This window comes from Podarcis tiliguerta, assembly GCF_965153285.1.
Source record: "Podarcis tiliguerta genome assembly, chromosome: 3".
NCBI lineage: Eukaryota > Metazoa > Chordata > Lepidosauria > Squamata > Lacertidae > Podarcis > Podarcis tiliguerta.
In genome coordinates this window covers 1577096-1592107 of record NC_139536.1, presented here as the reverse complement: position 1 = coordinate 1592107, position 15012 = coordinate 1577096, and the positions used below count along the sequence as shown (strand labels likewise).

Here is a 15012-nt window from a genome sequence, read left to right as displayed (position 1 = left end):
GGGCTCTCTCTTTTGGGGTTGGGACAAGGGGGGTGGGGGCAAGAGTACTGGAGTACTGTGTCCAGTTCTGGGCACCACAGTTCAAGAAGGACACTGACAAACTGGAACGTGTCCAGAGGAGGGCAACCCAAATGGTCAAAGGCCTGGAAACGATGCCTTATGAGAAACGGCTAAGGGAGCTGGGCATGTTTAGCCTGGAGAAGAGGAGGTTAAGGGGTGATATGATAGCCATGTTCCAATATTTAAAAGGATGTCACATAGAGGAGGGAGAAAGGTTGTTTTCTGCTGCTCCAGAGAAGCGGACACGGAGCAATGGATCCAAACTACAAGAAAGAAGATTCCACCTAAACATTAGGAAGAACTTCCTGACAGTAAGAGCTGTTCGACAGTGGAATTTGCTGCCAAGGAGTGTGGTGGAGTCTCCTTCTTTGGAGGTCTTTAAGCAGAGGCTTGACAGCCATATGTCAGGAGTGCTCTGATGGTGTTTCCTGCTTGGCAGGGGGTTGGACTCAATGGCCCTTGTGGTCTCTTCCAACTCTATGATTCTATGAAGATTAAAAGGTTCTTTAATTCCTCCTCACTGTCTGCCATCAAGGTTGTGTCATCTGCATATCTGAGGTTGTTGATATTTTTTCTGGCAATCTTAATTCCGGCTTGGGATTCATCCAGCCCAGCCTTTCGCATGATGAATTCTGCATATAATTTAAATAAGCAGGGAGACAATATACAGCCTTGCCGTACTCCTTTCCCAATTTTGAACCAATCAATTGTTCCATATCCAGTTCTAACTGGAGTGGCTTGCCAGTTCCTGCTCCAGGTGGATCACGTTTGGTCAAAACTCTCCACTATGACCTGTCCATCTTGGGTGGCCCTGCACGGCAGAGCTGATAGCTTCTCTGAGTTATTCAAGCCCCTTCCCCGCGGCAAGGCAGTGATCCAGGAAGGGCTTTAAAATTATAATACATTATTAAAAAATTACTTTATATACTTATTTATAAGACTTCAGTTATCCCCAGGGTAAAAAAAGGGGGGGGGCGCACATTGTCTACCTGGCCCGGGCCTCCTGCCTGGCTCTGCAAGGTCCTGCTCCCAGGCACCAGAATTTATCCAAGGCACAAAGCCAGCAAAGGAAGGGGAATAATGGATCTATGGGGCGAGTGACCTCTAGGGGGCGGCGATAGAGACCAGCTGCGGCGGATCCTCCTCCGCGGGACTTTCGCTTTCCTTTTCCGCGGTGCGCGCAGCTGCCGGGAACCGTGCGCGCTCAAGGCCGTGGAGAGGGGTGGGGGCTTCCACCCGGGGTGTCCCAGCACCCCAAATCCCTGATTGAGAGCCGCTACGCGGGGGTCCCAGCCTGGGAGACGCCGGCTTCCAATTCCCCCTGCAGCGCGTTCCGCAGGTCAACTCCTCGGACTTTGGCCGGCCAGAGGAGAGATCCAGCTCGGAGGGCGCGGCTCTTTCCGAAGATCGGGGCCCCGGGCGCTGCGGAGCAGACAGGGTCGGGGATCGACTGAGCGCCGGATCCAACCCCACCGAGTTATGTCCGGGAGTCGGGGAGACCAGAGCAAGGCAGAGAAGGCTCCCCGACAAGCATCCCATAGCCAGGTGAGATCGAGGGATGGGCGAGGCACTCTGCACGTGCTCGGCGGCTTCAGGTCAGGGGAGACGCCTCTCCTCCCGTGCAGAGAGCCCCACCCAATGCAGAAATTGAGGGGGGGGGCAAAGCTTCCTTTGCTGCTGACGGGACCCGGGGGGGGAGCGTTCCTGAACCAGAGCAACGTCCTCGCCCCTTTCTTGGGAAGTGAAAGCGGCTAGGGTGAAAGTGAAAGTGAAAGGGAGCCGCTCGCTTAGCGGGGGGTGTGGGGGTGTCTCAGGTAAGGGGGCGGGGGCACCTCACCCACCTTGCAGGGCTGTCGTGGACATAAAATGGGGAGAACCATTTCGGCCCCAGTATCACGCGCCTTGGGACGCGGGTGGTGCTGTGGGTTAAACCACAGAGCGTAGGACTTGCCAATCTGAAGGTCAGTGGTTCAAATCCCCGCAATGATGGGGTGAGCTCCCATTGTTTGGATGGAAATGGGAAAAGCCTCGCCATTGTCCCTGTGCTCACAAATCCTGCCTTAAGAGCACATTTGGGTATGTGGGACATGGGTGGCGCTGTGGGTTAAACCACAGAGCCTAGGACTTGCCAATCAGAAGGTCGGTGTGGGTGAGCTCCCGTTGCTCGGTCCCAGCTCCTGCCAAGCTAGCAGTTCGAAAGCACACAGTGCAAGTAGATAAGTAGGTACCGCTCTGGCGGGAAGGTAAACAGCATTTCCGTGCGCTGCTCTGGTTCGCCAGAAGTGGCTTAGTCATGCTGGCCACATGACCCAGAAGCTGTACGCTGGCTCCCTCGGCCAATAAAGCAAGATGAGCGCTGCAACCCCAGAGTCGGCCACAACTGGACCTGATGGTCAGGGGTCCGTTTACCTTTACCTATCACACACCTTAAAACCCAGGCCAAAATGGGATGGTTACAGAAGATACATTCAGAAATACAATAATAGTTTTGACTCCGTGCTAACGTTCGAGTGATAAAGGAACTAAAAGGTGGACAACAAGTAAGGATTTATATGTCTTCAGAATGTATCGGAAAATTTGCATAGAAGGGTTTATTGTTTTGTGTACATTCAACTGTGAGGTAAAATATATGCAAAGGGACTTGACAGGAAGTCAAAGTTGAAGAAAAGATTTTGGAAGATAAAAGAGGGGAAATATTTACTTTCATTCTGTTCATTTTGGGTGTGGGTGTCTGCACATATGTGTGTTTTTGTATGGAATGTTTGGGTGAAAATAAGACAGTAAATAACAAACTAAATATTGATGTATGCAATTTTTATTTCTTAATTATATTTAGTGGTAGTATGGTTGTATTGTTTTTTGTAACATAAAACCATTCAATAAAAATGATTTTAAAAAATAAAATAAAACCTGGGCCAAAATCTAGGGGGGGTGCCAGTAATCATAGTTTTGCAAGCTCCCTCCCGGCATCTCACGCTATAACTCCCATCAGCCTTGGACAGCATGGCCAGTGCTCATGGGTGATGAAGTTCAGCGATGCCTGTTTGTGCTGTTTTTAAGGGGCACCCTCCGTGTTCGCAGTGCCGGGAGCAAGGTCAGGCAGAGAGCAGAGGTGCTTCACCGCCAAAGCGAACATTGAGTTGGGCAGAAAAAGGCTCTCTGGACTCAGAGTCGCAGGCAAGTAACAGAGTCATCTTCTTAAGCTACTGATGGGAAGTTCATTAATTCTTTTTCAATATTGTGCTTTTATATCATTGCAATTTGCCATGGGAACCTCGTGCTGAGGGGCAGGTGAGAAACCAATAAGATAGCAATGGTGATTATGTTAATCATCAGGATGAAGGGGTTGTTGCTTGCATCCGTCTCCGTCTCAAGAGACAATGGAGTGTGCCTCCAGGGGTGAAGACAAAGCACTGTGTTTGCAGCGCCGAAGCGACTTTCCTGGGGTGCAAGCCTCCATCGAGGTCCTGGGTTTCCCAGGTAGCAAGACTTCTTGGGGTTCTTCATAGAATCATAGAATCATAGAGTTGGAAGAGACCACAAGGGCCATCGAGTCCAACCCCCTGCCAAGCAGGAAACACCATCAGAGCACTCCTGACATATGGTTGTCAAGCCTCTGCTTAAAGACCTCCAAAGAAGGAGACTCCACCACACTCCTTGGCAGCAAATTCCACTGTCCAACAGCTCTTACTGTCAGGAAGTTCTTCCTAATGTTTAGGTGGAATCTTCTTTCTTGTAGTTTGGATCCATTGCTCCGTGTCCGCTTCTCTGGAGCAGCAGAAAACAACCTTTCTCCCTCCTCTATGTGACATCCTTTTATATATTTGAACATGGCTATCATTTCACCCCTTAACCTCCTCTTCTCCAGGCTAAACATGCCCAGCTCCCTTAGCCGTTCCTCATAAGGCATCGTTTCCAGGCCTTTGACCATTTGGGTTGCCCTCCTCTGGACACGTTCCAGTTTGTCAGTGTCCTTCTTGAACTGTGGTGCCCAGAACTGGACACAGTACTCCAGGTGAGGTCTGACCAGAGCAGAATACAGTGGCACTATTACTTCCCTTGATCTAGATGCTATACTCCTATTGATGCAGCCCAGAATTGCATTGGCTTTTTTTAGCTGCCGCGTTGCTTGGCCTTGCTGAGTGTTGCGTTCCGAAGGCAAAGGAAGGATTGGACCCTGATTAATAAAATACACACCAGGCTTGGCCTGCAAGACTCTGGGAGGAAGTGCCAATACTAATCTGCCACACCCTGGCCCAGGTCTCTTTTATTAACAAAAGAACTTTTAACACAGCGCTTGTAAGAACCAATCAGATTTCCTTTGAGCATTAAAAAAAACCACCACCATATGGGGACAAAGTTAAAACTACAAAGAACTAATTTGAGAATGCATACATTTTGGGTAGGGACGCGGGTGGCGCTGTGGGTTAAACCACAGAGCCTAGGACTTGCCGATCGGAAGGACGGCGGTTCAAATCCCTGCGACGGGGTGAGCTCCCGTTGCTCAGTCCCTGCTCCTGCCAACCTAGCAGTTCGAAAGCACATCAAAGTGCAAGTAGATAAATAGGGACCGCTTTATAGCAGGAAGGTAAACAGCATTTCCGTGCGCTGCTCTGGTGTCATGCTGGCAACATGACCTGGAAAAACGGCGGACAAACACCGGCTCCCTCGGCCAGGAAAGCGAGATGAGCGCCGCAAACCCCAGAGTCGGCCACGACTGGACCTAATGGTCAGGGTCCCTTTACCTTTACATTTTGGGTAAATAAAACAGGAATCAAGGAGGAATGCATTTAGCAAACCCCAGAGGTAAGCAGGAAAGGAAGGACAGGCAAGGAAAGATAGTATTTACCATCTCCTTGTGAACTCTCTTCCTGGCCCTTGTTTAGGCATTTAGTCATGTCCAACTCTTCCAATTCCACCGAGAGCCAGTGTGGTGTAGTGGTTAAGAGCGATGGACTCGTAATCTGGGGAACCGGGTTCGCGTCTCCGCTCCTCCACATGCAGCTGCTGGGTGACCTTGGGCCAGTCACACTTCTCTGAAGTCTCTCAGCCCCACTCACCTCACAGAGTGTTTGTTGTGGGGGAGGAAGGGAAAGGAGAATGTGAGCCGCTTTGAGACTCCTTCGGGTAGTGATAAAGCGGGATATCAAATCCAAACTCTTCTTCTTCTTCTTTTTCTTCTTCCTCTTCTCCCCACCTTGAAAACCTGCACACACCCCTTTTCAGCCAGCCCCCCAAAAAAGTACAGGGATGGAGCCTGCCTAGCATCAATTGGCAGGGAGTTCCAAAGTGCAGGTGCTGTCCCGGAAAGGTAATCTCTGCTTCAGAGTGGAGAAACCCGGGTTCAAGATCCCGGCTTGGCCACAAACTTCCCATCTGACCTGGAGCCTGTCCCTAGGCCGCTGTTTGGCCACCTCTTCCAAGGCGGCATTCCCAGTGCATGGCTATTGTCTCCTTAGTGAGGCTGGTCTTGCTTGCTTTATGTTCGTTCTGCTTTTAAGAGGCTTCTTCTTGTGCCTACAGACTTCGAAATCGAACGGCCGCAATTCTTCATCAATGGGAGGAACCTCAAGCCAGACGAAAACCAACCCTCCACAGTCAGAGGTGCAGGCAAGTCCTAAAATCAACGCCAGGAAACCCCGGGGCTGGTTTTAACTTCCAGGCACCCCCTCAATGGGGGTCTTTGAGCTGCTTCGCTGTCATGGATGCTTAAGTTGAGATTCCTGCCTTTTAGGGGGTTGGACTAGATGACCTGGGGGAGGCCCATCCAATGCTACGATTCTATTATTCCTCTTGTCACTTGCCTCCTTGGAATCGCAGGACTGCAAAGTTGGAAGGGACCTCAAAGGGGCATCTAGTCCAGCCCCACTGCAATGCAGGAATGTCGTCATCATTTTTTATTTGTATGTCGCCTTTCCACAGTAAAAACAATGCTCAAGGCGGCTCACAATATGAAAAGATTTACATAATTGCAAACATGCAAAGTAGTCACAAAAATAAACAAAAACACTTTAAAAACTACATAGCCAAACTGAATAATTTCCACCTAAAATAAAGATACAAAAAGTCACTATCAGTAACAACAGCAAAAACTCCCAACAAAATGTGAGAAGCTTTGCTGCTGTTACTGGTCATTATGACTATTATTACTCTGTTGTTGCATGTGGGGGGAACGGAGCCTAGGGCAGGAAGGCTGATTGCCCGACGCAATAGTATAGTACAACCTGGCGCCCCCCCCCCCCCGGCGTCTCATGCTATAACTCCCATCAGCCTTGGACAGCATGGCCAGTGCTCATGGCGACAAAGTTCAGCGATACCTGTTTGTGCTGTTTTTGAGGGGCACCCTCTGTGTTCGCAGTGCCGGGAGCAAGGTCAGGCAGAGAGCAGAGGTGCTTCACCGTCAAAGCGAACATCGAGTTGGGCAGAAAAAGGCTCTCTGGACTCAGAGCCGCAGGCAAGTAACAGAGTCATCTTCTTAAGCTACTGACGAGAAGTTCATTAAATTCATTTTTTCCAATATTGTGCTTTTATATCATTGCAATTTGCCATGGGAACCTTGTGCTGAGGGGCAGGTGAGAAACCAATAAGATAGCAATGGTGATTATATTAATCATCAAGATGGGGGGGGGTGTTGCTTGCATCCGTCTCCGTCTCAAGAGACAATGGAGTGTGCCTCCGGGGGTGAAGTCAAAGCACTGTGTTTGCAGCACCAAAGTGACCACCCTGGGGTGCAAGCCTGCATCAAGGTCCTGGGCTTCCCAGGGGGCAAGACTTCTTGCGGTTCTTGGCCTAGCTGAGGGGTTTCAAAGGAAAGCACAGCAAGACATTTGACACCTGTTTGGCTGCAGGAGTGCCGGAAGGAGGCATACAAGGTGCCAGGCAACCATCTTAAGATGGTTGTAAGACAGTAAGAGCTGTTTGACAATGGAATTTGCTGCCATGGAGTGTGGTGGAGTCTCCTTCTTTGGAGGTCTTTAAGCAGAGGCTTGACAACCATATGTCAGGAGTGCTCTGATGGTGTTTCCTGCTTGGCAGGGGGTTGGACTCGATGGCCCTTGTGGTCTATTCCAACTCTATGATTCTATGATTCTATCTTAGGAGGCTCCCACAGCCCCAGGGGGTCGAGAGTAATAAGATCTGGAGCTCAGCAAACAGGGATGAGACTCTTAAAAGCAGCATGAACCTGTTTGGGCTCACCTGTCCGGAGTTTGGGGCTGGGCTGCCATCAGTATGCTGATGACACCCAACTCTATCTGTTGATGGATGGCCATCCTGACTCGGCCCCAGACACACTGACCAGATGTTTGGAAGCTGTGGCTGGATGGTTACGTGGGAGCCGGTTGAAGTTAAATCCTTCGAAGACAGAGGTCCTCTGGCTGGGACGGGACGATATGGGATGGGGGGGGGCAGCTCCCATCTCTTGCAGGGGCGCAATTAGTGCCAGCACCGTCAGTTAAGAGTTTGGATGTAATCTTCAACACCTCCCTTTCCATGGAGGCGCAGATTGCAGCTATAACGAAGGCGGCATTTTTTCATCTCCGCCAAGCTAAGCAGTTGGCTCCTTACCTCTCTCACCCTGACCTAGCCACTGTGATCCATGCGACGGTCACCTCCAGACTGGATTATTGTAACTCGCTCTACGTGGGGCTGCCCTTAAGACTGACCCAGAAACTCCAGCGGGTGCAGAATGCTGCGGCGAGGCTCCTTACAGGGTCCTTGCTGCCAGATCACATTCACCCGGTGCTATACCAGCTGCACTGGCTCCCGGTGGAGTACAGGATCAGGTTTAAGGTGCTGGTTTTAACCTTTAAAGCCCTATGCGGCCTGGGACCCTTGTACCTATGGGACTGCCTCTCCTGGTATGTCCCACGGAGGACCTTACGGTCTTCAAATAAAAACATCTTGGAGATCCCGGCCACAGGGAGGTTAGGCTGGCCTCAACCAGAGCCTGGGCTTTTTCGGCCATGGCCCCGATCTGGTGGAATGCTCTGTCCCAAGAGACTAGGGCCCTGCGGGACTTGACATCTTTCCGCAGGGCCTGCAAGACGGAGCTGTTCCACCAGGCCTTTGGCCAAGGCACAGTCTGACCCCCTCCTTCTGTGATCCTCATAGAACTCTAGCCCAATGGTTGCCATTAATTTGATTTTGAACGGATTTTAGAACAAATTGATTTTAGAATGCTGTTTTACTTTTATTGTTTTTAGCCACTCTGAGCCCGGCTTCTGCTGGGGAGGGCGCGATATAAATTTTAAAAAGTTTATCATAATTATTATTATTATTATTATTATTATTATTATTATTATTATTATTATCTCTATTCACAGGACCAGGTTCGAGACGCGGCAGAGAGCGGAAGTTGCTCCACGGCAAACGGAGCGTCGAGTCAAACAGAGGCGGGCTCTCTGGAGTCACAGCTGCAGGCAAGTAACTAAGAGGCATCATAGCCTTGTAGCGTTGGAAGGGACCCCGAGGGGCATCTAGTCCAACCCCCTGCAGTAACAGATTAATAGCCCGATGACATTCAAAACAGGAAAAGTTAACTGCATCTTTTTCAAAACTCAATTAAAATGATTTTGTTTAATTAATTGGTCATAAACAATAAATAAAACACCAGAAAGTACAATACGATACAATAATCTTTATTATCATTGTCCCATACAGAACAACAAAATTGAAAAAATCTACATCAGACATTCAAAAACCAACAAGCCTGCTATCCCAACCTCGTTATCCCCCTAAAAACTCTGATACCCCATTCTTAAAATACAATATACTCCTGTAGAGACTCCTTATACTGCGTTTAAAACCAGAATTGCATTTGGGTAGAAACCGTTTCTCAGGTGGCTAGTCCTAGTCTTTATAACCCTGTACCAAGGTGGGAAGAGTGCACCCAATTATTCTCTCTGCAGTTTTTACAACCCTAGACAGCATTGTTTTTCCCCTGACCATGCAGCTCCCAAACCACACACACAGACCATAGGTTAATACACTCTCCACACTACAATGGTAAAATGCCATCAACAGGTCCTTTGAGAGATTATTTTTCCAGAGGATTCTCAGAAAATATAACCTCCGCTGTGCTCTCTTCATCAGGTCTTTGCTGTTCTGTCCCCAGGTTAGGTCGTCTCTCAACTCCATTCCCAGAAATCGGAACACCGAGACCTGTTCCACGCACTTCCCCTCAATAATAAGTGGCTGAATATTCATTTTACATTTCCTAAAGTCCACAATAATCTCTTTTGTTTTCTTTAAGGAGTAAGTTGTTTTAGCTGCAGCACTCCCCCAACTGCTCAGCTTCCTTCCTATAGGCCGCCTCCACCTCTCCAGCTGTGATTAAACCCACCACCGTTGTATCATCTGCAAAGTACACAACCAAATTAATAATAATAAAGATACAAAAATAATACAACACCCAACACAAGCCCCCAAACAGCCCAAGTGTTCAGCAACCTCAGCTTTGTGCAGTTGGAGTCAGTCCAGACCCCACCCTCCAATACTCCTCTTATAAAGCCTGCTACGTAGCTCAAGTAGTTTCCCTCTGGGCTCGCCCACTTCACTGCTTAGAATCATAGAGTTGGAAGAGACCACAAGGGCCATCGAGTCCAACCCCCTGCCAAGCAGGAAACACCATCAGAGCACTCCTGGCATATGGTTGTCAAGCCTCTGCTTAAAGACCTCCAAAGAAGGAGACTCCACCACACTCCTTGGCAGCAAATTCCACTGTCGAACAGCTCTTACTGTCAGGAAGTTCTTCCTAATGTTTAGGTGGAATCTTCTTTCTTTAGTTTGGATCCATTGCTCCAGCAGAAAACAACCTTTCTCCCTCCTCTAGGTGACATCCTTTTATATATTTGCACATGGCTAGCATATCCCCCCTTAACCTCCTCTTCTCCAGGCTAAACATGCCCAGCTCCCTTAGCCGTTCCTCATAAGGCATCGTTTCCAGGCCTTTGACCATTTTGGTTGCCCTCCTCTGGACACGTTCCAGTTTGTCAGTGTCGTCCTTGAACTGTGGTGCCCAGAACTGGACACAGTACTCCAGGTGAGGTCTGACCAGAGCAGAATACAGTGGCACTATTACTTCCCTTGATCTAGATGCTATACTCCTATTGATGCAGCCCAGAATTGCATTGGCTTTTTTAGCTGCCGCGTCACACTGTTGGCTCATGTCAAGTTTGTGGTCAACCAAGACTCCTAGATCCTTTTCACATGTACTGCTCTCAAGCCAGGTGTCACCCATCTTGTATTTGTGCCTCTCATTTTTTTTGCCCAAGTGCAATACTTTACATTTCTCCCTGTTAAAGTTCATCTTGTTTGTTTTGGCCCAGTTCTCTAATCTGTCAAGGTCGTTTTGAAGTGTGATCCTGTCCTCTGGGGTGTTAGCCACCCCTCCCAGTTTGGTGTCATCTGCAAATTTGATCAGGATGCCCTTGAGTCCATCATCCAAGTCGTTGATAAAGATGTTGAATAAGACCGGGCTGTCAAGGCTTAGATTGCCTTGACAGCCTGGGACCTTCCCTCTTTTGCAGACTTTGAGGGGTTCCTTGCACCCCTTGGCCTCCCAATTCCTCCAGGCCCAGGAAGTGGTTGTCCGAAGCTTTGCCCAGCTGTTGGCCGATGATCAGCCCCTGAGAAGCAGCCTGCCAGCCCCAAAGCCCAACCTGCTGGAAGCCAACTGGCGGCTCCATCAGCAACTGAGCGAGCAAAAGGAGCTTGTTTTCCAGCTGCAGGAGAGAAATCGGCAGCTTCAGAGCAGCCAGGAAGAGCAAACGGCCCGCAGGCTGGAAGACAACCGGCAGCTGCAGGAGCAGAAGGAGGAAGTGTCCCGTCTGCTGAAGGAGAAGCAACAACTCCAGCACAAGCTGAAGGACCAGGAAAACCTGGTGTCTGAGCTGCTGGGAAAGAATGGGGAGCTTCAGGAGGAGCTGGAGGAGAAGGACATTCGAGTGTCACACTTGGTGCAAGAGAATGACTGGCTCCGTCAAGAGAATGCGAGACTCCAGAGGAGCCCCGGATCCCAGAGATGGACTTCTCCCTCCTGGCCCAGTTCTGCTCCCGCACTCAGAGGTAAGCACAGCCAAAATGCAGCCATTTTGAGCGTAAGTGCCTGGAAGTGTTTGGAGGATGGATGGTGGCAAAGAGATTGAGGTTGAATCCTGATAAGACAAAGGTACTGTTTTGGGGGGATGGGGTGGGCAGGTGTGGAGGACTCCCTGGTCCTGAATGGGGTAACTGTGCCCCTGAAGGACCAGGTGTACAACCTGGGAGTCATTTTGGACTCACAGCTGTCCATAGAGGCGCAGGTCAATTCTGGGTACAGGGCGGCTGTTTATCAGCTCCATCTGGTACGCAGGATGAGACCCTCCCTGCCCATGGACTGTCTCACCAGGGTGGCGCATGTTCTGGTTATCTCCTGCTTGGACTACTGCCATGCGCTCTGTGTGGGGCTACCTTTGAAGGTGACCCGGAAACTACAACTAATCCAGAATGCGGCAGCTAGACTGATGACTGGGAGCGGCCGCTGAGACCACATAACACTGGTCCTGAAAGACCTACATTGGCTCCCAGTACGTTTCCGAGCACAATTCAAAGAGTTGGTGCTGACCTTGAAAGCCCTAAACGGCCTCAGTCCAGTATATCTGAAGGAGCGTCTCCACCCCCATCGTTCTGCCCGGACACTGAGGTCCAGCACCGAGGGCCTTCTGGCAGTTCCCTCCCTGCGAGAAGCCAAGTTACAGGGAACCAGACAGAGGGCCTTCTCGGTGGTGGCGCCCACCCAGTGGAACACCCTCCCATCAGATGACCAAGGAAATAAACAACTATTTGACTTTTAGAAGACATTTGAAAGCAGCCCTGTTTAGGGAAGTTTTTAATGTCTGATGTTTTCTAGTGGTTTTAATATTCTGTTGGGTGCCACTCAGAGTGGCAGGGGAAACCCGGCCAGATATTATTGTTGTTGTTGTTATGGTGCCGGGAAGAGGGTTTGACTACAACTCCCATCGGCTACCCTCACCTTGTATGGTCATACCTCAGGTTACAGCCGCTTCAGGTTGCGTTTTTTCGGGTTATGCACCCGCCGAAACCCAGAAGTACAGGAACGGGTTACTTCCGGGTTTTGGCGGTTGTGCATGCACAGAAGCACTAAATCGTGCTTTGCGCATGCGCAGAAGTGCCGAATCACGAATCACAACCCACGCATGCGCAGACGTGCTGCTGCGGGCTGCGAACATGCATCCCGCACGGATCACATTTGCAACCCGACCGTCCGCTGTAAATCTATAAATAAATATAATAATGCAGCCAAGTAGGGGTGGGATTCCAGCCATGAACTGAAAGGGGTCTCTCTCTCTCCCCATTCCCTTCTTCGCTTCCTCCTGTCCCCAGCCTTCCCCGTGCAGGTCTGGACCACTGGGCAGACGGGAGGCTGCGAAAAGGACATTGTCAACGACGTCTCCAAGCTCCTGGCAGGCCACGGGATCTCGCTCCAGCAGGAGGGTTACGAAGAGAAGTCTGACCGCTTCCTCCTCCTCTTCTGCCCTGTCTCCTCCCGCGTGGGCAGCGACACACTCTGTGCCCTGGCGGCGCTGAACAGTGAGTAGCTCTTGCAGGGCAAGCAGGTCTGCACTCTGCCCCACGCAGACAAACAGCTCGCATTCACGCCCCACCCCCCTTGCAAGCATCCCAGTAAGGGCATCTGGTTGGCCACTGGGGAAACGGGATACTAGACTAGGTGAGCATCCTCTGGCCTGATCCAGCCGACAGGCTCATGTCATGGGCTTAAAAAAGGTACAGGGTACCTCTGGATGCGAACGGGACCCGTTCCGGAGCCCCATTCACATCCGGAAGCAAACGCACCCCGTGTCCGCGGGTCACGATTCGCCGCTTCTGCATATGCACGTGACATCATTTTGACCGTCTATGCATGCATGAGCAGCGAAACACGGAAGTAACGCGCTCCACACCCCGAAAAAACGCAACCTGAAGCGGCTATAACCCGAGGTATGACTGTACAAATTGACTCCGGTCTTTAGAAAATACTCCATCTTCCTGGTTTCTTAATACCGTCATACCTCAGGTTGAAGTAGCTTCAGGATAAGTATTTCCGGGTTGCGCGCTGCGGCATAGCGCGTTACTTCCAGGTTGCGCCGCTCGCACATGCGCAGACGCTCAAAATGACATCACGCGCAGAAGCGGCAAATCATGACATGCGCAGACGTGGGTTGCGTTCGCTTCTGGATGTGAACGGGGCTCCGGAACGGATCCCGTTCACATCCAGAGGTACCAATGTAACAATAATAATACAGTGGTGCCCCGCAAGACGAATGCCTCGCAAGACGGAAAACCCGCTAGACGAAAGGGTTTTCCGTTTTTCAATGCGCTTCGCAGGACGAATTTCCCTATGGGCTTGCTTTGCAAGATGAAAATGTCTTGCGAGTCTGGAGTTTTTTTTCCGCTCCCCACCCCCTTTTTCTAAGGCGCTAAGCCGCTAATAGCCTTTTAGCAGCTAATCCGCTAATCCCTTAAGCCTTTAATAGCCGCTAAACCACTAATAGCGCTAATCCGCTAATAGGGTTGCTTCGCAAGACGAAAAAACCGCTAGACGAAGAGACTCACAGAACGAATTAATTTCGTCTTGCGAGGCACCACTGTAAATAACATCAATGATAATGATAATGTTTCTGTTCCATTTCCCCCACCCCAGGAGTACGAAAGGCCGTCCTGGTTGTCCTTCACCACAAGCCGAAGGGCAGCACCCAAGAGATCTTGGACACGCAGCGGCAGGTCCAGCATGAAGCCCTGGTGCGCACTGTGCATGCCTGCTACAGCATCCAGGACGGATTCTACCCCTGCGAGATGAACGAGGCCGCCGTGGCGTCCGTGGCAAAGGCCATCCAGGAGCAGAGGAGGAGCTGAGCCACAGATCCAGCACTCCAACTTCTGTAGGGTGGTTGACCGCGGTGGGCATGCAAAATCGGGTTTTCGGGGAATGAGGGTGCTCATTGCAATGCACGTTTTTCAGACTGGCCTGGCCTGGCTTGCTACCTCCAGGCTGCCTCCACTCGCCCTGGGATGTCGTGATAACGGGTGCAGAGCTCTCAGACGAAGGTGTCTTGTCAAGAGTCAGAGCCTGGGGTCCATCTAACTCTACACTGGAGAGTTTACCTTGGACCTTCTGCAGCCCAAGCAAGTGTCCTAGGCACTGGGCTATAGCTCTTCCCTCTCAGCACAGGGCTGGCTGCCTTCAGCTGGGGAGAACCTCACCTTCAAGTTTCCAAAACCCACCGGCCCACTTCCAGCCATGATGGTAACTGGAGGAAGCTAAAAGCCTGCCCTTTTGCAGGAACTCTGCTTTACAAAATCACGTTCTTGAATGTGGTTGCTCCAGGAGAGAAGTGCAAAGTTTTAAATTTTGAAATCGGGGGTTTTTTTTAGAACTGCAATTGGGGTTCAAGTGTCAACGATGGCGGTTGAGAAATTTGGGTCACCCGTGTTCCCTCCCGGACATCCAAAATCTGCAGCCCGGTTGCAAATGTCCGACCACGTGCATTTGTGCTTTTCACACAAGGAGCACATGCAGCTGTGTGAAGGTTGTCACGGTTGCTAAATGTGCTGCTGCATTGACGATGGAGACCTGAGCACCCGCTCTAGGCTTCTGCTTGTATGTGTTTGCATGGCTGGATTTGCATTGGTGATGGGGGGTCTTTCGGCTTTCTAAGCCTCTGAGAGGAAGGCGTAAAATTAGGGCTACACTTCAGGGGTGGTGTTGGGGACAGAGAAGGCAAATTCGGGTCTGCTTATGCACCTGTATTTAGAACTGTTGTGTCCCCCAGTGCGAAATACGGAATAAAACTAATAAATTGGGCTACTGAGCCACTGACTGCATTTTTGTTCCCTACAAAACCCAGCCTGTGAACAACCCTTTTCATCACAGACCTGAGAGATGGGCCTGTG

The 15012-nt window shown here is 50.4% G+C and overlaps 1 protein-coding gene across 3 annotated transcripts; it reads left to right on the top strand.

Annotated features, from left to right (window-relative positions):
• The first annotated feature begins 1209 nt into the window (after positions 1-1209).
• LOC310673900 (uncharacterized protein) lies at positions 1210-14923 on the top strand. 3 transcript variants are annotated; one of them, XM_083432699.1, is made up of 8 exons: positions 1210-1605; positions 3121-3237; positions 5584-5664; positions 6419-6514; positions 8385-8480; positions 10590-11127; positions 12445-12651; positions 13763-14923. In XM_083432699.1, the coding sequence occupies exons 1-8, from the start codon at positions 1540-1542 to the stop codon at positions 13972-13974; spliced, it is 1413 nt and encodes a 470-aa protein (XP_083288825.1). In that variant the 5' UTR covers positions 1210-1539; the 3' UTR covers positions 13975-14923. The 3 variants fall into 3 exon arrangements, with proteins under 3 accessions (XP_083288825.1, XP_083288824.1, XP_083288826.1); XM_083432698.1 differs by having other exon boundaries at positions 6398-6514; XM_083432700.1 differs by lacking the exons at positions 3121-3237; positions 5584-5664 and having other exon boundaries at positions 1231-1605; positions 6398-6514.
• The last annotated feature ends 89 nt before the right edge of the window (positions 14924-15012 follow it).